The following is a 20,912-nucleotide window of genomic DNA, read 5'->3' as shown; positions in this document are numbered from 1 at the left end:
TCTCTTTTTGCTTTATTTTTTTATATATATAACAATAAATAGGAATTATTTCCAATTCGGGATTTACTATACGCCAATATGAAAACGATAGATATATACTTATTCTTTATTTAACAATACCTGACAGTATTGACAATGTGTACACGTTACTCCTTTGCTTTACAGTTGATATTATTACTAATCTAGATGAAAATTATGTCGAGATATGCATTATTAACTGATATTTGTATAAAAATCTTCCCTTGCGATCGCGCAGAAATGTGCACTTTTTTTATTAGACGTACCGAAGGCAATAAAATGGCATAGGTACGCATATATGTATTGTGCACATAAATGACACATACTGGGAAAAGAAATTTTCAACCGTTCCTCGTTAAAATAATCATATGGCATTAGTTTTTCGATAAAAATAAAATTCCAAGTTTCGTAGTTGAACTTATTATACAAATTTTGATTAAGCGAGAAAACTAGATCTGGCGAGAATAATATAATTTAAATTTAAAAAAATCTTAGAAACATAGTAATGTATAATAAAGATAATAATTAATAGCAGCTATATAAATACATAATATTATAATTATGCTTAAATGCATTTGGTTGCATTTTAGCAAGCAAATAAATAAACAGAAAAATAACATTGACTGAAATTTACGTGAATATACGTTCGATTCATCTTCAGCTAAAGAAGGTAGAGCAAAATGATTAATGTTTTCAACTTTTTACATCTTGTGCTTCCACGAGATATGTCCACATAAAAAACACGCAGAGAGAAAAATTATTTCTTCGCATAGAGTGCAACGTATTTTAGCAAAGAAAACACGTTGACAATAATGTTGATAGACCAATAAAATTGTTTATTGTTTTAGAACTTTGCTATCGCTATATTACGTTGTGCAAACGATATTTGGATAATTCGGTCATTAATTTTACTCTCCTTAGAAATAAAGTAATTTATAAATTACCGATGTTTACGTTTACATTATAAACAAATTGTCGATAAAATTATGATGTCGTTCTAACCGCATTTTCGGTAGTAAGCTCTAAATATTTATGTACACGCACTATTTGCGGACGCTAAACACTGTAAGTACACTTATTTACAACACCCGATGGCAAGAAGATTATTTCGGCATACATGTATTTTATATGCCAAAAAAGAAAAAAAAATATATATATGTAAAAAAATATATATATTTCTTTTTCTTAAATACATAGCTCGATTTTCTTCGCGTTAAACTGGATGAATTGTATTTTTACGATGGAGTATACACAGAGGTCTTTGAAAATATGTACTATCTTCTTTTAAAATACTTGTATCACTGCCCCTCTTCTTTTTCGGCTTCCTCTTCTAGCCAATCATGAAGAATATTCCTTCTTCTCTGAAAAAACGAGGCGAAAGGGAATCTGTTGTAAATATTTGTAGAAATATTTTGTAAAGCTTAAAGCAAATACGATAGATTTGTATACATTCAAAGATGAAGAAGATGATCGCTTTGAAATATACAAAGTAGGTACGATGCTTATACGTACAGGTCGCTATCTATTCGAAACGAATCGATTTTTCATTGTTTATGCATTTCATTAATCATCAATTACGATTACAAATTAAGTTATCGTGCCGATAAGCAAAGCAAACGAGAATGTAAGCGGATAATTTTACAAAGAAGCAGTCTGGAATGTTGCTTTTGACGTTAATCTACATATTTTGCGTTCTTCGTTCTAATTAGAAAAAAGAAAAAAGAAAAAAGAAAAAAGAAAAAAGAAAAAAAATGCAGCTACAAGCAAGTCTTTGAACGTGTTAAAGTGTTATTAATTTCTTGATCGTCACCTTGAAGCTTCAAGTACAAAGAAGTGGCAAGAAAGTCGAATTGGAAATTAATTTTTACGACTGTAAATATATCTTCTATCTCTTAGTATTTTTTACATATATTATATACGTATCATTTGTTACTCTATCTTTCTTGGACAGGAAAGCAAAATAACCGTAAGCATTGACATGAAACTTTAAGCAAGACTATTGCCACGGACTTCTACTTAATCAACATACAGGTAATACGTAATACAATAAAGTAAGTAATACAATAAAAGTACGAAAATGTAAGGAGGAGCAGAGTTATAAGACTTTTTTCTAAATCATTTTTGTTATTTAGGAGCCAGGTGTTTTGCTGATTATGCATGCATACAACGTTAGTATAACTACGGGACTTGCAATTACCAGGACCACGTTAGTTTGGGAGAGCAAGGTGAGACGAGTGATGAGGGCGATGGCGGTGGTGGTTTTGGTGGTTGTAGTGGTGATGGTAGTGGTAGTAGTTGTGGTAGTTGTTGGTAGTGATTAGGGCAGCGCACAACGAGCAATTATTGCTCGGCTAGATTTGCGTTCGGATCCGTATACTCCTCGTAGTCCTCTTCTGGTTCTTCGTAATCCGTCTCTGAAGTTTCAGGACCTTCGACAGCTGGTATCGAGGTGCTAGTGATGTCCTGCTAAGCATATACGAGAATCCAAGCGTTCGTTCTACCTACTTCTAATTCTTTACAATTCCATTTCTGACCGTTCGTTTCCATTTCACTCGTTACAGCTTTCTTCTTTTCGCGTTATTCTTCTCGATACAAAGATTTTTTTAAAGAATAGGAACGACCTTATCGACTAAATCGCTACATACGTATATAGAAAATTTAATTAATATTATGTTTATAAGAATACATTTGTATATATAAAAAATATTCTGCCACGGTGAAGTATGCCAATTTATTATTAATCAATATCTTTTAAAGACGAAACGTCTCGAGTATTGTGGGAATATCTGATCAATTATAAAGACAAAGGGGGAGAGAAAACGTGAGAAAGAACGTAACAGGAAGTCGTCTATTTCGGACTTGGTTCAAGCCGACAAAAGTTAATTGAAATGAATAGGGAAAATGTGAGATACCTGGGGTGGTCTCCAACCGCATCCTGCTAACGGAAGTCCGTCGGCTCCTAATGGACATGGAGCATCTAGTCCGGGTACACCCTGATCTCCTTTGTTGCCTTTGTCGCCTTTCCTACCGCGTTTCCCTGGCGGTCCCTGTATTCATACGTAAAAATGTTTCAACGTCTAAATGGCGAACAGGTAGATATTTTCGCGAACGTGCAAAAAAGGCCAGGCACACAAAAAGAATCTCTTTATGCATAGTAAAATATTCGATTGATTGTGCAGAATACGCAATTGAGCATTAACGTCCATGAAAAAGGCATCGAGAATATTCTCTATCTTAAACTCGAGACCGCGTACTTTCGATCGTTTCGACTGTTCTTTTCGTTGGAATGTACTAATTTTTCATTTCAACATCATACCCTTAATTGCAACTAGATTTCTAAAAAAAAAAATTTATTGACTATCAGCGAGTTTATATACGCGCTTTCACTATACGCTGGTGGCAGCATATGCACGTAGTATATGTACATATACGTACGTACGTATCACCGAAGAAAAGAACGTGACATTACGTTTTTATACGAACATTTATCTCGCGAATTCGATGATCTTTTTTCAAGGGTTGCGACATGTTACAGGACATGTAGAAAAGTACAATACGAAGATACCAGAGTGCAGAAATACAAATATGTGTTTCTGTTACATGCGTTATGCATAAACACTGTACTGTGTTAAACCATCCCTAAATTCGGTATTCGAATTTCATATAATTTCTAATTAGAGATTAATTATTCTTTATGCTAAATACATTTCAGATAAAACAAGTCAGTGAATGTTAAATTGGTGCACTTCTTTGGCATAACTTCCGAATGACGACACATTTGGATTTAGTAATATTAAATATAATAATACTACTAATGATAATTAATTAGTCTTAGTAATGAAATGGTAGTACACGTTTATGACAATGATATTGCTGATAACGATGATAATGACAATACAGTAAATATGAATGAAATATTAATAATGAATTTCCGAATAAAAAATTTTTAGATCTGGAACGAGGAATTATTCGTCCGTCAGACATTGTATCGTTAAACGTTTATGAGCTTTGTTCGCTCGCCAAACTACGAATTTCCTTGCCCATTTATTTAAAACTGATAGTCGAATTTCATCAATACTCACAGATTCGCCTTTAGCACCTTTCTCTCCCTTCGGTCCCTGGAATTGGTACGTCAAAGAATTTATTCGTTAAGTGACGGTCGTGCCTCTCTTCGTTTCTTTTCTACATGCACGATACGTATTGTGGAAAAGAACTTTTTCAATATTATACATTTCTATGCGAAACTTGCTTTCAAAGGCATAACATGTGTCTACGATCACAAATGCGTGAACTAGTGAAAGAAGCAAGCGATATAAGCTACAATATTAGCCCGTTTTATTTTTCGGTTAGTTTATGCTCTCGGTTTGTACACTCTTCGAGAATCTAATTATCAAAATAGAGAGGATTGTGCGCTTCTCCCTCTCTTTCAATTTTACATTCAGAGAGATTCAATTTTACAACCAGTTACTTTCGAGTGGATTCTCGATATTCTTTAATCGTAGGTATTTCTAGGAATTCTAAAACTTCAGGTATTCGAACATTTCTGACGATCTTACGTATAATTTTCTTTTTCTTTCATTCTAGATCTGAAAAATAAATTGATAATTATAGTCGTAATAAACTTGATAGTTTAACATTAGCAACGATGCTTCAACAAGGCTGGAACTGTCGAAAAATATACTATTTCAAAAAATATACTATTTGGCTCTTCGACAAACAATTTTCCCACTCTTAACTCTACGTTTTATATCCATTATTTTCTGACATTCTGCTTCTCTAAATTGCTTTAACCGACCGAACCAAAAGAAACGATTTGCGATCTTAAAGCGAAATATTTGAGAGTAAATAAGCAAGTACTATATAAAATAGAAGGAATATTTGCAATAATGAAGAAATCGTGCAAACTATCGTCGGTGTAAAGAGGGAGAAAGGCGCAAAACTTAATCTCAGCCCCCTCCTTTTTCGTGCAAAAGAAGTAAAGAGACGAATTTTGGGGCAGTCCCCGGGGTAGATCAGGCAGATGTATCGTCGTTACCCCGGGCTGGTTAGACTGTGTCGCAGTCACACCGAGGGGCGAGCGATAATCGAATGCCACTGTACCTCCGCGCCAGGAATTCCATCGGTACCCTGGGGATAAACAGAATGTGTCGTTGGTGTCTCGACGACGGTGTAATCGAGTTTCAGCAGGATGAAATATCGTTCGGTACGGTTAAATGGTTAGATCGACACAGTATGATTCGTATTGAGTATCGAATGGTTTTTCCAAGCGAAAGCAATTTTTGATGTTGTTAAAAAATTAGTAGAAATACTATTTGAAATTCTAAAATTCTAAGATTTCTAAGGAAGTAGTTTTATTTCGACGGGTTGAGGTTGGTTATTGGTTTAAATTATTGAAATAGAACGATACTTACAGGTAGGCCAGGATCCCCTCTTTCTCCCTTTGTGCCTGGTTCTCCTTGTGCACCCTGTAAGTACGAAGAACCATAACGGATACTATGATCTGTACGGACACGTTGAAACAATACCGTTAAGTTTGCAACTGGCTTAATCTATGCCTGAATGATGAAATCGTAGTGCGAGCGTAGTGATCGAGGATCCAAAAATCATAAATATAATGTATGGTTAAACGGGTCTCCCCGAGGATTGCTCACCTTCATGCCGTCTAATCCTGGTGGCCCCTGAAAGGCAGAGGAAACCTTGTCAAATTCATCGAAGTCACCTGATAATTGATATCGAATATGCCGATTCAAATGTAATTTATTATTAAGAAATTTTATTAAGACGCCCTTTGCCCCGTCATTCGCAGCAATATTGCACCTTGCCAAACTCTCCGGAAATGTTTGAATTTTAATCCTAAGTAGAGTATATTTGTGTATGTATGTTGATATTCTTATCGGTTAGTTTTTAACAAAGTTATCAGAAAGAATATTTTTTTGTCTCGATCTTCTGCAAATAATTGGTAGCTGATTTTTTCTTCTTAAAGCTTAATGTTTGAAATAATCTTAATACGTTCAAAACATTTTTGCCTATTTCGGTAAAGTAATATCACTGTATTATTTATTTACATTATTTTATTGTTTCCCTCGATGTGAAATAAGATATTCTACGAAATGTGACGCGCGTAAACACTTCCTAATAAACGTATCGATACGACGTAAAACAGATGGAACACGATCTGGAATTAGTTTTAATACATATGTTTATCCTAAAAAATTGTTCAACCGGTATTTAACGATAAAGAGCAAAAATTTGGTTATTCGAGAGCGAGGCAAGAGTACAATCGATGGGCGTGTTAGGCAAAGGAAAAGACAAAGAAGGAGCTCAATTGAATTCAAGAAAAACAGAAAAATAAAAAACCAGCGGTATTCACATTGATATGCCAATTATGTCTTAAAACACCTTCGCTATGACGTATTACGAGATGGCATAACGATCCAACAATTACGTTACCGTCGTGGTTGCAGCAAATTAACACGTGTTAATTTTTCTCTTATGAGATCATGATCTTTTTTCTTTTCTTTTCATCAAAAAAAAAAAAAAAAAAAAAAAATTGTACATATATACTCGCGATCAGAAGAAAGAAGGGAAAAAGAAAAAAAAGAAGTGTAAAAAGTGACAAAAGTAGTTTGTACAATGATCGTCGGATCGCAGCCAGAGCAAAATGCAAAGCGGTAATTTCACTACAAGGTGTGAGAAGCGTTAAATTTCGAAAGGGCATCGTATAGAAGCAAAGGACACAGGCACATGCACATTCTGTTTATTAATTGGGACAATGTAAAACAAAATTGTTAGAGTCAAGTATTCTTATACGCAAATACGCCGTCGTATTCTTTTTTTTTTTTTTTTTTTTTTAATTTTTTTTTTTTTTTTTTTAACAAAAAAAAAAAAAAAAAAAAAAATTGTACATATATACTCGCGATCAGAAGAAAGAAGGGAAAAAGAAAAAAAAGAAGTGTAAAAAGTGACAAAAGTAGTTTGTACAATGATCGTCGGATCGCAGCCAGAGCAAAATGCAAAGCGGTAATTTCACTACAAGGTGTGAGAAGCGTTAAATTTCGAAAGGGCATCGTATAGAAGCAAAGGACACAGGCACATGCACATTCTGTTTATTAATTGGGACAATGTAAAACAAAATTGTTAGAGTCAAGTATTCTTATACGCAAATACGCCGTCGTATTCTTCTTCTATAATTTTCTTTTGTTAATTACCAAGGCGCGCCGCTTTACAATACACACATACGCACGCACGAAATGTTATGTGCTTTCCCCCGCATACCTTTATACTCGTTATGTCATGCATATGTAGATATATGCGTACGCACACTTGTACACGTGTACATATACACATGTATGTACATACGCATGCATACACATGTCGTATACACACACACATACTTCTCGATCAGTTACTTTTTCTCTGAAATTGTGTGCATATGCACGTGTATGGATCGTTCACTATAATGGGCGCACATTCACACATGTATCATTATATCATATGCTTAATTCGCGCATTAGCGTTACCGTTAAAGTGCTTTCACGATACGAGAGCTTCATATTTTTACTCATTCCGTTTATCTTATTAAAAATCTACTCGCATTAATCTCTATATATTTCGATTAGGATATGCACAGCAAAAACGGTAGCTAGTACACGCTTTCTAATTCGAGGCCAGCAAAATATTCTTTACCACATTGATAAATCCCATTTCTACAATATCGATATTATTCTACATTGTACAACTTTCTGGTATCTTTTTATTCAATTGTATCAACGTTATAGGTAACTAGGATCACAAATAAGGATGCTCGTTTACACGTATTTTCAAATCGTTAAGTACATCGTAAGTCATTGTAAGTATCTTTCTCACTCTGTACTATTTCGTTTCTTAGGCCTTTATCATTTGTATCTACCAATCTATATTTTGCATGTCTTTAAGTCATAAAGTTCTTTCGTGTTGCTCGAATTTATTAGCATTCGCAATTGTTTTGCATTTGTCTATGATGTCAATTAACTCCCCGTATATTGTAGGTAATGGTAATTAATAACAATTTACGTCGGGTTATTTGTAAGTAAACATACCATGCACTATATTGTTAAAAATTTGGCAAAATTAGGATTATTAACGATGGAACACGTATAGATGTTAAAAATATTCGATGTAACAACGCGTTATGAAAAATAAAGCTAGAAAAATTAGTGTAAATTTAGTACATTTAAAAAATGGCACCTTTAAAAAATAATTTGGAGCGGTAGAAGTTGTAGGAAAAAATCTAGATTTATGCAATGTAACAAATTTACCATAATACGTATTTCTGATATATTAAAAATAACAAACATGTTAAAAAATATACACTTCGTGATTATACATGTAACACCGATTCCAGTGGAATATAAATTATACTATGTTTTTGATTATCGAAATATAAAATTTATGTCTCTTATTCCCCAGATGATACAACTATGTATTTCGATCGCATCGAAATAAGTATGGAAGTACAACGAAATAGAACGGTCGTAATAAATAGTTCTCTTATTATCACGTATAAAAAATATAATATGCTTTCGTTAAGTACAAATTAATACCTTAATAATTAAGAAAAGAAACGAAAAATAGGATAGAAAAAATCGTAGAAGGCCGACTATGAACGTATTTCACAACGAATAAATAGAACTATCGAACGAAGAACAGCGAAAAATAATGAAATAATGTTACGAAAGTACAAAGAAGAAATAGAAAAAATATACCCGAGCGAAATGTACCTAAATTTAATCGAACTATCGATAAGCGTTCAACAAATTTTCGTAGTGTTCTTCGATAGCTTGTAGAGTGTAATGTTTTATACACAGTAATCTATTATCTTAATCTATAGTTTAATTTAAAAATATTTTAAGGCAAAATTTGCTTAGCTTTCGTACCGTGTTACCACGTTATAACGCTAAAGCTTCGTTATTTCGAACTTAACATTTTTCCTTCGGTGTATGCGCACACACGTCATACACAAACATACACACACGTGCGCGCGCGCACGCACACACATACGCACACATAAATGGTTGTAGAGATAAACATATAGAGTATGTTAAAAAGGACGGATGGTAGTGCGATCATCCGCTAAGTATTACGTTGGATAAATAAAAACGTATAGCACCGACGTAATGCGTATCTGTACTTCGATATCGAAAAAAAGAAAAAAAAGTAAAAGGAAAGCATCGAATAATTTACTCGTACACATCGAATATCTATGGAAGACGCTTTGTTTCTCCCGAAACTTCACTCTTGTCACACATCGACACGAAAAATCCATAAATCGAAATTATCAATTATCCTCTATCAAGTAAATTATCTTTTTTTTTTTTCATATTTTACGTCCGCTACACTTTGCACACGTGAATGTACCCACTATGTAATACAAGTACAGTCACCTTATTTATTACCACCGCACACGTAAGACACGATTCGTTACGTTCTTTATTTTGCTCGAATAACGATCAATTGTAGTAAAATCCTTTCTCCTTTACCCATTTGATACGGGTTACTATGTTTGAGAGCATGATATATCACAACGGTGCCCGCAACCTTTTTGCAACGGACGGTCCTTTAAGCTCCCTACCATTATTCATCGTTGAGGGATATCGTTAGTAGTAGATTCTGATCGATAACAAGCCGATGAAGCTACTAAAATCCACCGAGCCAATACTCGGAGACATTCTTTTGTTTTTAATAACGACTCGAAAGCGATTTACTAACATTTATCCTCGCGATTACACTTTATCCAATAAATGCTAACGATATGACTTGTAACATTGAAAACTTCCGACAACTTGTTAATCCGAGAAGAGATCCTTTCGAGGTATATATGTACTCGTATCGCCTATGGTTATCTCGTTGTCCCTCGAGTCGCTTTCTATCATTTTTCTTTTCTTTTCTTTTCTTTTCTTTTCTTTTATATGTATCTTGAACGACGACGATGATCGAACCGTGATCGTTCGTTTTATGTAGAGGAAACGACACGGAAGGCAACATACTCGAGAGGCAATCAAAGGATCTCGCTGAGGACGCGAAGAAGTACGACATCTTGCCGAATGAGCGACAATCGATTACACTGGTCGTTAGTGAATGCCTAGTAATGATTCAGCAGCGAGGCCAAATAACGATGACGTTAGGAGCGAGAGGTCCGCGTTCTTACCATGGCACCAGGTTTCCCGGCATCCCCGGGTTTTCCGGATTCTCCTCTCAGTCCCATGGGGCCCTGTAAAAAGACAAACACTTCGATCAGTGATTCGATTACAATACGATCGTCGAAGCATATACAATGACGATGAATTTGTCAATGGATCGTGTATATATGCTGCTTCGCTTCCCTCTTTTTTTTCTTCCTATATATGGCGCACATTTTTCCCCGTTTCGTTTTCTCGTATCTGTACTTTTATTCTAGTAATAAGTAGTTATTGCATTATCGTTGTAAATCGAGTATGGGTTGCTCGGAAGTTTCGTAGCGTTTTTCATAGTCGATACATTTCGTTGCGTGTATTTGTTACGAACATCTGTGATTCTATCTTCTACGAGGTAATTTCAAGCGTTTTACTGTTAAATACAGCAATTGAGAACAACGGTATCGGACAAGAGATCGTTTCTCAACGAGAAAACGTTAGGCTTCGTGTATCGAGGAAGAGCAAGCAATATGTTGAAATGTACAGTACAGCTCCATTCTTTTCATTCGACAGACGCAACATCGTTTTATTTGCTCTGATCTTTACGAATCTTTACGAAACTTTGCGAAACTGTAACGCTAAAAAATTGAATGGACTTATAGTTAAGAAACTATTTAAAAAAAATTAATCGCCGCAAAAGATAGAAAGTTCTTTTTGAGAAGCTAGATAATAACTGATAAAAAAATCACCGAAAGAAACGATGCGTCGTTTAATAAAATGCTAATTCCATACGTTTTATATTTCGTTACGCACTTTCCAAACAACCCAGTATCAAGATCTATTTTTCTTTCAAGCTAATACCTTTTCTTAATACCTTAAGATTAAGAAAATTTTTAATTCGTCGATGGATTTCCGCCTTATGCGTTCGATCGGCTCTATTTCTGGTATTTTATCGCGTTTTATAACCTACCTAACCTACGAACCTAATCTTGAGAGGAAAATACGTACGGGTAGTCCCATTGGACCAGGATCTCCTTTGGCACCCTTCTCTCCCTGTAATGTAAAAAAGAACGACCCGGTGAAAATAGGTCTATTGTACGTCGTAACGATTCGTTTCTCGCCCTCGTTCATATTATAAGTTAAATACATCGATATCTCAATTATTTTATGAAAAGAACAAACACAGAATCAAACAATGCCGTGTAGCATTTTCTAAAGGCTTTCGTCGTTTCGATCGTGTACGTAATAAAATTTGACACTGATCGTGATTTTAACGAACATCGTAAAAATACGTATCATAGGCACTTTAACTTTCTTGTTTCACGAAATTATCTTAATGGAATGATTTTTTGTTGTTTTTTAGTATACAATGATTACTGACAGGATCGCCCTTTGCACCATCGTGTCCTCGGTCGCCTTTTATGCCAGGTGGACCTTGAAGCCCAGGAGTACCAGCTGGACCAGGTGGTCCCGGTGGTCCCATTATCTGCAAACACAATTAATTATCTAATTTCACGAACGTAGTTCAAAGTCTAAGGTAAAGTATTAAACACGGCAATATGTTTCCAGCGCGACAAGACGTTGAATAGAATGAAAATTTCAAATAGTACATTTACTCACCACTTCGCCGGCATTCACTTCGAAAGTACCGTCTCCCTGTAATAAAGCGAACGGGTATAACGTAAATATTCTTTTACGATGCTTCATCGATAATTTCGAATAGCGATGGTATCGGATAACAAGCATACTACGAACGAATATGAACGAAAATGGACGTACCTGCCTTCGCCTGAGTTTCTTGTATTTCTGTCAATGGAAGCCCCATGTCGTGTCATGAAAAGAAATAGATTTTATCATGAAATTGCTGAATACCTGCCGTTAAAATACCGTATACTATGCTCCGGCCTTTGATTTCAAAGCAATTGACACGGCGAGCACGATATACTTGTCATAGACGTCGAAATCAAAGATCCAGAATTACTCGCAGTAAAAATTGATGGATATTCAACAGCCCTCACGTTCGACGAACGCTATTCTATGAAAAGAATCAATTATATCTCATCTTCGCTATTGAACGAAAATATAATGCGAAGAGATTTGATACGAGAGGGTTTTGATCGTCCATCTGCTGCGTGCAAAATATTATCGAAAGATTCACTCACCGATTCACCTTTCTCTCCTTTTTCACCTTTCAACCCTGGATAACCCTGTTTAAAGAGGACACGCGTTATACGTCTATTCACTGGAATTCGTACTCGATAATTTAACAAATGACACGTTGAATGATTTACATACCGGTGGACCAGGCAAACCTGGTGGTCCCATAAGTCCTGGAGGTCCGATGTCTCCGTAGTCACCTTTCTCACCTTTCGGTCCAGAAATACCCTGTACAAATATTTAATACTGACGACGAATGTACGTAACGTTCGTATAAATTTGATCCCTCCAAGACCCAGTAATCTGTCTAGTGTAAATTTATGAAGACAGAAAGAGAGAGAAAGAGAGAGAGAGAGAGAATTTATTATTCACGATATTCGTAATAAAGATAGCTTTCAATTTTGAAAGAGACTTTATAGAAAAACCTACGTAAATTAACAGAATGTAAAAATCGTTCCTTTCATGTGCGTGTACGAAAGTTATATGTTAGTAAGTGCCATATACGATGAAAATCCTATCAGTAGTGAATATGTTTATCGTCGCTATAAAATTTGTATAAATCTGCGAAGAAACTGTGAAGAAATTGTGTGAGATCAATTTTGTTAGATCAGTTAGAGAACTTTATTGTTGCACTACGAAGTGACATGATAAATTAATTTTTTCGACTACAGCTTTACTTGTACGATTTACTTACTGGCAATCCTGGAGGACCCTGAATACCAGTTTCCCCATCCGTTCCGTTGAGTCCAGGTAGACCAGGTAGTCCTTGTTCTCCCTTTGGTCCTGAAATTACGAGTTTTTACTAGTACAAATAAATAACGATTATTATTTATGTCGACTCAGTTCGTTTACATAATCGGTTCCTATAGACCAACTGGTTCGTCAATTAGCATCAGCATTTTATCTTATTTCACTCACACATGTACACACGTAATATTCTCACTCATTTATATTACGTGAACGAATGAACAAGCAAGTTATTTTCAAAATTTGAGAACTCTTTTCAGGATAAGATAGATAGCATTGACAAAAGAATATGTAAAGATTTTTTATCGCATCGGGATGATAAAGTCTTTGCTTAAGGTGGAAAGAGAAACTGATATGGTTTCTAAGAGCGTAGAATAGACAGCCCACATCCACGCATAGACAGTTTACGATATAGTCTATGATAGTCTATGATATACAGGATACGAATAGAAGATCCATTAGATTGGAAGAAATGCCAAAGAAAACGCTTTGTCGCTGGTAGCAGTCAGGAGAAAAGATATCGTTTATTTTCATCCGTCTTTTTCTTGAATTTCGCAGAGGAATGGCTCTTGGAAATCTACCTGGTGAGCCCGTGTCTCCCTTGGTGCCTTTTTCGCCTCGGTAACCCCGTTCTCCGGGTTCACCCTTTGGACCCGGTAGACCGGGTGGGCCTCTCATCAATGCCACACCGCTTTCACCCTTGAAACCCTATAATGTAACACTGTAAGGTCAGGTCCAACCAGGTCCTCCATCTTCATCTAATCTTTGTTTGAAAATTCCTTTTTTTTTTACGGCGAAGCGTTAATCGGTTCCATTTTCAGGTGAGGATGGGGTGTCGGGAGAGGAATATTGGTTTTATCGGAAATTATCTATGATCTTTGTGATCGATCTTGGCACGGATCTCGTAGTCTCTGTCATATTAAGCAGATAATTTGGAAATCTATGCCAGAAGAATTTAGAAACCGCTGACGATTGTGCCAAAGTCGCTCGAGTAGGATTTTCTATTACGATTAACACACGAAATCTAGACACACTAACGTTTAATCGAAAACACAAAAATGTTCTACGGGTATCGCATGCAATCGACTACGATGGGAACGCTTGTTAGTGGGATCAAATTTAGTAGAAACTGGAAGCTATTAGAATTTATTTTCTTCCTTGTTTCCTCTCAGCAGCGTGTACGAAATATTGCTCCGTAATCTTTTATCGTATTTGCTTTCGAAACATTTTGAAAAGATTCTGATATACCTATCGATATACAGCATTTTTCGGCATTTTATTAAGTCACATGTTTGAAACTTTTTTCGATAGAAAATAAGAATCCAGAGGGAAGATATTTAAGGGAGTGAAATTTTGTCAACGATCCAGTTTGTTTACAGAGGGAGAGTGGTATATTAACTGGATTTAATAAAATAAGACGTCGATCGTACAGCGGCTGATAGAAAATAGGGAAGTTACGAATGAACGAGAAGATCGATACATTGAATAACAAAATATGTATCTATATATAAAAGACATCGGTAGTACATGTGAATTAGCTGCGTATGACACGATGTAGTTTTAATGACGTATCGATAGTAAAGCTATATAGTAGTTTTTTAGGGGCTGTTTGATACTTACGCGACAATCGCAGGCTTGCATCGATCACCGGTCGATAAAGTTGCGAGAGCCTCAAAGCCGGGGGTAGTAGTATTAGTTATTAGTGATTTGAACCGACACACAGGGAAGAAGTAGTGTGGTGTTACTTGCTACATTAAACACAAATTAGTTACACAAGCTACGTACACTACGCCAAAGACTACTGACTAAAGATTAAAGCGATTAGTCTCTCTTCTTTCTTTCTCACTCATTCACTCTCTCTCTTTCTCTCTCTCTCCCTCTCTAACTCACCCTTCCTTTTTTCCTTACCCTTACCCAATCTCTCATTCTTTCGCTCTGACTAAAATTTCGCAACTGTTATTAGTACATAGATGGACGTTTGTTAGCTAAACAAGTTGACTTTGCAACGTAGGAACTAAATAGAGGCATTATATAGAGCGCTGCAAACTTACTAGAGACCGTTCTTCTTTTTCTCTTGCAAGCTAACGCAAATAAAATCCTCGACAAGTGATATCACTGTCGTATGAAGAAGTTCGGTGCTTAAGGAAATTCAAAGTAAGACGGTCCAGCTCGAAACAAAAGTGGCTCGATTCTCTTTACGATTCTCGAGTAGTATCCATTCGTTCCAGACCACCAATAAAGTTTACGATTTAGCAGAAATTTGGAAATTTTCTTTCTGGAAAGCTCGACGATATCTATCTTTTCTGTATACTTTCGCGAGTCTCTTGAAGCGCCTTGTTTGTATCCACGATCGTATACAGTATGACCTGTTTGCGTTATCAGTTCCTAGTGTTTCTCTTGGAAATGGCAAATTTGCGAGAAAAATAGAAACAACAATGTTTATTATCAGTAATAGATCTTTAAATTTCTCTCAGTTATGTGTGGATGTTTTAAAACCGATAGCTATACGATTTTATCGTATTGTATGAAATTGAATATCGAGACGAGTTAAACAACCTGTAACATGTAATACCATATTCAATATCACTGAAATATGAAAATGAAAGAGTTTTCTGCAGCTTTTATTGAATTTGACAATAGAATCTGCAATGATATCCAATAAATGTAGCGTTATAAAATTTTCCAAGTATTTGCTTAATTTTTATATTTCAACGATACGGTTATAGAACTCGTCTCGATAGTCGCTTTCTCTCGTATAACGTAACAAAAATTATATCCCTCGCTTTAAATAACATATCGAAGCCATGGTATTGCATATAGGAAAAATAGGAAATCTCTATTTCTTTCTATATTTCCCACAAATTTGTCACGTATGAGAAAAACAGTGGTAACTAATAGCGCGAACACCCTGTATGCTAGAAATCCCGATTGCATCTCGTTTGTTAGGATATTCGCAGTATAAACGACGGAGTACACAGTGATTTTATTGGCGTTGCACTCGACCGCGAACTGGCTGACTTAATTAACGATTCAAAACGAACGAGGATTCGTGTCGCGAAACAACGACGAACATTGCTTTCTACAATTCTCTTTGTTTGCTCGATCGTTGTTCGAGAACCGATCACTTTGATAAATATACGAGCATACTTACGGTTTAAACCTTAAAATAAGAATACGTTAAAACACAGGGATGAAGTCGAGTAAAATCTTTTTTAAGCCGTGGTTAGAGATTATTTAGTGCGCAGGTGTGTAATTTCGTCGCATCCATCAGAAGAGAACTTAGTTTTCGTCCTTACTGCGAGGAAGACACCCTTAACAACCGCGCGTCTCTTCTGCGACATAAATGTAGCGGCTCCAAAAGTCAAAATAACGTATCGAGCAATGTCTCGACGTATCATGTCCCGCGTACGTGTTATTTGCTGCCACCAACGTTTCTCTTTTCTCTCGGCAACTGGACAGTCACCAGTTTTCTCGCGATATCTGTTTTAGTTACGTATCAACTTTATAACGACGACATCAGGACTACATGAGAGAAGGTCCTTTTTGCATTAAGGCAAGACATAACGATTTAAATTTAAGTTATACATACTTATTTTTTTCAGAATCTTTTCCCTGAAGAAGATACCTTTTTCTTTGTAAAAAAAAAAAAAAACTCTAGAACGATCCACTTTACTTTCAAAGTAGAATGTTTACTATTTCAAAAAAGAAGATAAGATATTTTAGGCATCGAAAGAAAATACTTTCATCTTTTTATCTAACAAAATAAGGACTTTTATTTTCGTAACGTTCACAAGGGATTCCATGACCGTTGAAAGGTTTGCAAAGCATTCTTTTGTTCGCCTAATCTTTTAGAATTTTTCTACTCTCGCATTTGTCAAATCTGCCTTAGGTACAAGAAGAACGTTATCCATCCATCATCGTCGGGACGACAATGCAATTTAACGGCTACTTGTTTCAGTTTATTAAATGAAAAGAGGCAGGTGATCGTATTGTGCCATACGTGTTGCATGCTCGCATGCGTGCGTGATAAGATCATGCATGTGCTTTCTCGTGATTTCCATGCAGGTGTCTTAAAAGCGTGAATAACCGTCACGTCATTCCAAGGGTGGCATAACGACGTTTCAAATCTTGATCTCGAGCTTTACATCAATTTCAATTTCAATTCCGGAATTTAGACGTTAAAAGGCACTCGACGAAAAAAGTTCTTCCCTTGGACGGTAGATTTTCTTAAATAAAGAAATAAAACACGAGCCGAGTATTTTGATAAAACTGTTAGGCGAGAGAACCAACGATTTCCCAGAAATGAAAGGGGAGAAGTTGAAACAAAAATCGACGAGTCTATCATAATGGATATTGAGAAATAGAAAATTCTAAAATTCATTCGATTCTTGTTGAACGATGACGGTTAAGCTGTATATCGACTACTAGAACGTTCAGTGTCTCGTTCCAAGATATTAACGAAACGTTCACCCAGAAATGTCATGCATCTGCTTGCCCGTAAGAAGCTATAATATGCTTTAGTCGTGCATTACATATTATAGAAGAATTTCTAATTTAAAAAGAATCTCTGGGAGAGGTAGTTGAATATGGATGTTGAAGATGGAATAACGGGATCGTGGACGTACGAGCTATACATCAGGAGGATGTTCTTTCGTTCCAGAGTTTCGATGGAAAAGTTGGTCGATTCGATGATCGGTTATTAAGGAGGGAATGGTTTGTACGGTCGATTTGGTCGGTGGTCGTTCGCTGGAGGACCTCGCTGAAGCTTACCCTCTTCCCTTGCTTTCCCCGGGCACCCTTCTCTCCCGGCAGACCGGGTGGTCCCGTCGGACCCAGCTCCCCCTTCTCGCCCTGGGGCCCTGTGTGCGTGTACATCACGTGCATAAAATAAAACATGACATTCGTTCGTTCGCACACGCACTCTCGTTTTCGCGCAAAAATCATGCATAGTCGCGGCACTCTTTTTCTCCCGAAAACGACCCTTCCACGAGGATTCTTTACGTATTTCTCTAGACTAAACGTTTAACCTGAATGTCCGTATTCGATAAATTTAAGCGACAGATAGCGATAAATTTAACCTTTACGCCGCGATATTTGATTATATTATCGATTCGCTGGAAGAGGACTAACATACGTCAAAAATCGTCAGTTTCTGCATATTTGCGAAAATGAATTTATTTCGCGCTTTAAACCCGATACTTTGAAAAATACTTGGAAAAATCGAGTGCATAGTATGCATCGTAAAGGTTAATTTCAATCTATAGTATGTGCGTGTAAACTTAATGACATATATGTAGAGACGCTTAGAGCGATTGATATCGTCGTGTGCGAAGTAAATAAGTAGATAAGTATGTTGTATGTGATTGATTTACGTACCGTTAAAACCTCCGTATACAAGAGTGAGTAGAGGATATCGTTATATATTTTAATAAAGAAACGTGTTATATGATATGTGAATAAAAATGGTTTATTACTTATACCTAATACTAGTAATTGCTCCTTCGCGAAAGTATTTCTTAAAGTAGGATCATAGAGAGAGAAAAATGTTCTATAATGCATTCACTGACGTTGCAAAATTATTTGAAAAATTACAGAAAATTGCATGAGAGAAAATTTCGTGTTAAAGAAGGAAGAACAAAAATGAGTGGTTTTGCAATTTCTACTACAGCGTTCTAAAAATTAAAAGGTGTACCGTGATCCTGTGCTTGCTATATGTAAAGATTTGAATTTCATTGCCAAATATTCCGTTTGTTATTGCATTATTATCATTACTTTTATCACTGCGTTAATTTAACACGTTTCATCCCGGGAATAAAATTTAGATACGATGAAAAAGTTACGTTAGAACATTTAATTCGAAAAAGATCACTTGCCCTATATTAAGACCATACACATCGATATCTTGACCTTTTCTTGCACGTATTTTACAATTAAACAGTATTTTCTTTAAATTTTCCTTAAAAAGCAAGTTAGAAGTTAAAAAAACCCGGAACGCTACGCTTGGAACCTTAAATACATTTCGTTTCTAATTAACTGACATTACTCGCGCGTTCAAAGAAAGAATCTTCGCGAAACGACATATTACATTTCAACGTTTAAACCGAATTTTCCTAAAGTACGCATTTTTTTACATTTTACAATTCATATTTTATAGCTTTTCTTTCGTGGGTATTTTACGATTCACGTTTTATAGCTTTTCCTTTGTAGATATCGACCGCTACAAATTGAGCGCACTTCCAACTGAAAAGTGTTTGTCTGAATTGCGATTTTCCTCCGATAATAATAAAGCCGATAATCGACATTTAGAAAAGAAGACGAAAATATTTCAATAGTTTGAACCCCATCGTAGAAAATATAGAATATAAAATATTAAAAGTATCGTTTGTGTAAGAATAATGACGTGCGAAATTAAATTCCACTTGGACATTTCAAAGTAACCTAAATTAATAAAAATCAATAATTTATATGTATACCTATGTAAGAATAAAAATGTATCCTATTTCCATCGAATATCGTAGCGTACACGAATAACGATTAATTCGTTAGCTGGCAAGCAAGTTAACGACATTAAGGAAATTTTTTAATCGAACTTTCTCAATCAAAGAATTATATGTAATAAATATTTTTAAGTGGATACCGAGAATATGATATCGATACTAGCGCGTCCTGTTGCGATATTGAATTAGTGATAAGTCCGAGACGTGATCAATTTACTGACTTGCGTCCACAGCAGTTCCTTTACCCACGTAAACGAAGATTAAAAGTTATATTAAATCGATCGATGAAAGATAAAATTATCTGCCTCCGTTTTATAAAAAATAATTCGTAATTTCCTAAACAATTATTCGTCTTATGCCAAAATAAAATCTCTACTCTGTATTCATCGTTATTGTCTACAACGACTTAAATCCGTTAATCCTATTACAAATGGATACGTATATCACGAATGAAGATTTGGTCGCTGATATCCCAATGTACACGTGGACTTGGATAACAGTTACATCTCTAATGCCATTAACTGTACTACATTCCGATCGATTGAGATCCAATGGAAGCACACCTTAATGCGAACCAATTCGAGTGCAAGAAGATAGAACCTTACGGTGATTAAATTAACGAAATCTGTTCACATGCGGTTGATATATATGTAACCATTCGTATGAAACGTGTTTCTTCGTTCGCTTACTAATGTTTCTTTTATCGCTTGTCTAGCGCCAATCGATGTAACGTTACAGTAAAACGTGCTAAAACGCTGATATAATCAAAGCTGGCGCTAGGCAATGTAGTAATTCCTAAGCCGAATTATCTTTCGATGTCTCCTGTTCCCTGGTAATTTTGTTTTTATCGTACATTAAATACCGAATTAAATTTACATCGAATGTTTACTCTTTTTACGAATATTAATATTTTCTTGATTCTTCTTTTTCATTTTCTAATACGTTTACTACCCAATCGACGATGATAATTGTTTAATAGCTAATATGTATTGCAAGTTGAATAGAATTAGGTGAATACTAGGAGCACAGAGATAGACTAGTGTTATAGAATTGTTTGTGAATGGAATAATGCGTATCATGTTTTCACTGTGAATACTGGGATATTCATTTCGCGATGTATTAGGTTATCCCGTAAAATATTACATATCACAGATTACTATTAAAACGAGAAAAATAATGGAAATATAATAAATAAAACGAAAATCTACTATGTGGTTTGAAAAAGTTAGAAAATATCAGTAATATTTTTTGGAACATCCTAACAAAGGTACCTTGGTAGTACATGAACATAATGCAACTAAATACGAACATGTTTTTTTTCTCTTATGTATATACAGGGTGT

The 20,912-nt window shown here is 35.5% G+C and overlaps 1 protein-coding gene and 1 long non-coding RNA gene across 20 annotated transcripts in view; one reads left to right on the top strand and one right to left on the bottom strand.

The window, feature by feature from the left end:
* Positions 1–15: 15 nt before the first annotated feature.
* Positions 16–20,912, bottom strand: part of LOC100749669 (collagen alpha chain CG42342) — a 121,738-nt gene continuing 100,841 nt past the window's right edge. For 10 of the 19 annotated variants that reach the window (XM_012381615.3, XM_024365383.2, XM_012381620.3 and 7 more), the window contains 17 exons: positions 17,844–17,932; positions 13,655–13,781; positions 13,021–13,109; positions 12,465–12,554; positions 12,332–12,376; positions 11,949–11,975; positions 11,790–11,825; positions 11,551–11,655; positions 11,178–11,222; positions 10,205–10,267; positions 5,670–5,696; positions 5,430–5,483; positions 5,119–5,145; positions 4,101–4,136; positions 2,931–3,065; positions 2,216–2,484; positions 16–1,379 (listed from right to left, as the gene is read on the bottom strand). In XM_012381615.3, the coding sequence (XP_012237038.1) occupies positions 2,359–2,484; positions 2,931–3,065; positions 4,101–4,136; positions 5,119–5,145; positions 5,430–5,483; positions 5,670–5,696; positions 10,205–10,267; positions 11,178–11,222; positions 11,551–11,655; positions 11,790–11,825; positions 11,949–11,975; positions 12,332–12,376; positions 12,465–12,554; positions 13,021–13,109; positions 13,655–13,781; positions 17,844–17,932 (1,121 nt within the window). In that variant the 3' untranslated portion in view covers positions 16–1,379; positions 2,216–2,358. Of the gene's footprint in view, positions 1,380–2,215; positions 2,485–2,930; positions 3,066–4,100; positions 4,137–5,053; positions 5,146–5,429; positions 5,484–5,669; positions 5,697–10,204; positions 10,268–11,177; positions 11,223–11,550; positions 11,656–11,789; positions 11,826–11,948; positions 11,976–12,331; positions 12,377–12,464; positions 12,555–13,020; positions 13,110–13,654; positions 13,782–17,843; positions 17,933–20,912 lie in introns of those variants that run through there. The other 9 variants (XM_012381624.3, XM_033319073.1, XM_012381616.3 and 6 more) reach the window with 8 other exon arrangements.
* On the top strand, positions 1,378–2,417 carry LOC117151282. Its single transcript, XR_004461087.1, has 2 exons — positions 1,378–1,890; positions 1,970–2,417. It is a non-coding gene; the product is annotated as an uncharacterized LOC117151282 (long non-coding RNA).

The sequence above is a fragment of the Bombus impatiens genome, unplaced genomic scaffold, assembly GCF_000188095.3.
Source record: "Bombus impatiens unplaced genomic scaffold, BIMP_2.2 scf_0135, whole genome shotgun sequence".
Taxonomy (NCBI): domain Eukaryota; kingdom Metazoa; phylum Arthropoda; class Insecta; order Hymenoptera; family Apidae; genus Bombus; species Bombus impatiens.
Note: the sequence above shows the minus strand (reverse complement) of the source record. Positions and strands in the feature narration are given on the sequence as shown.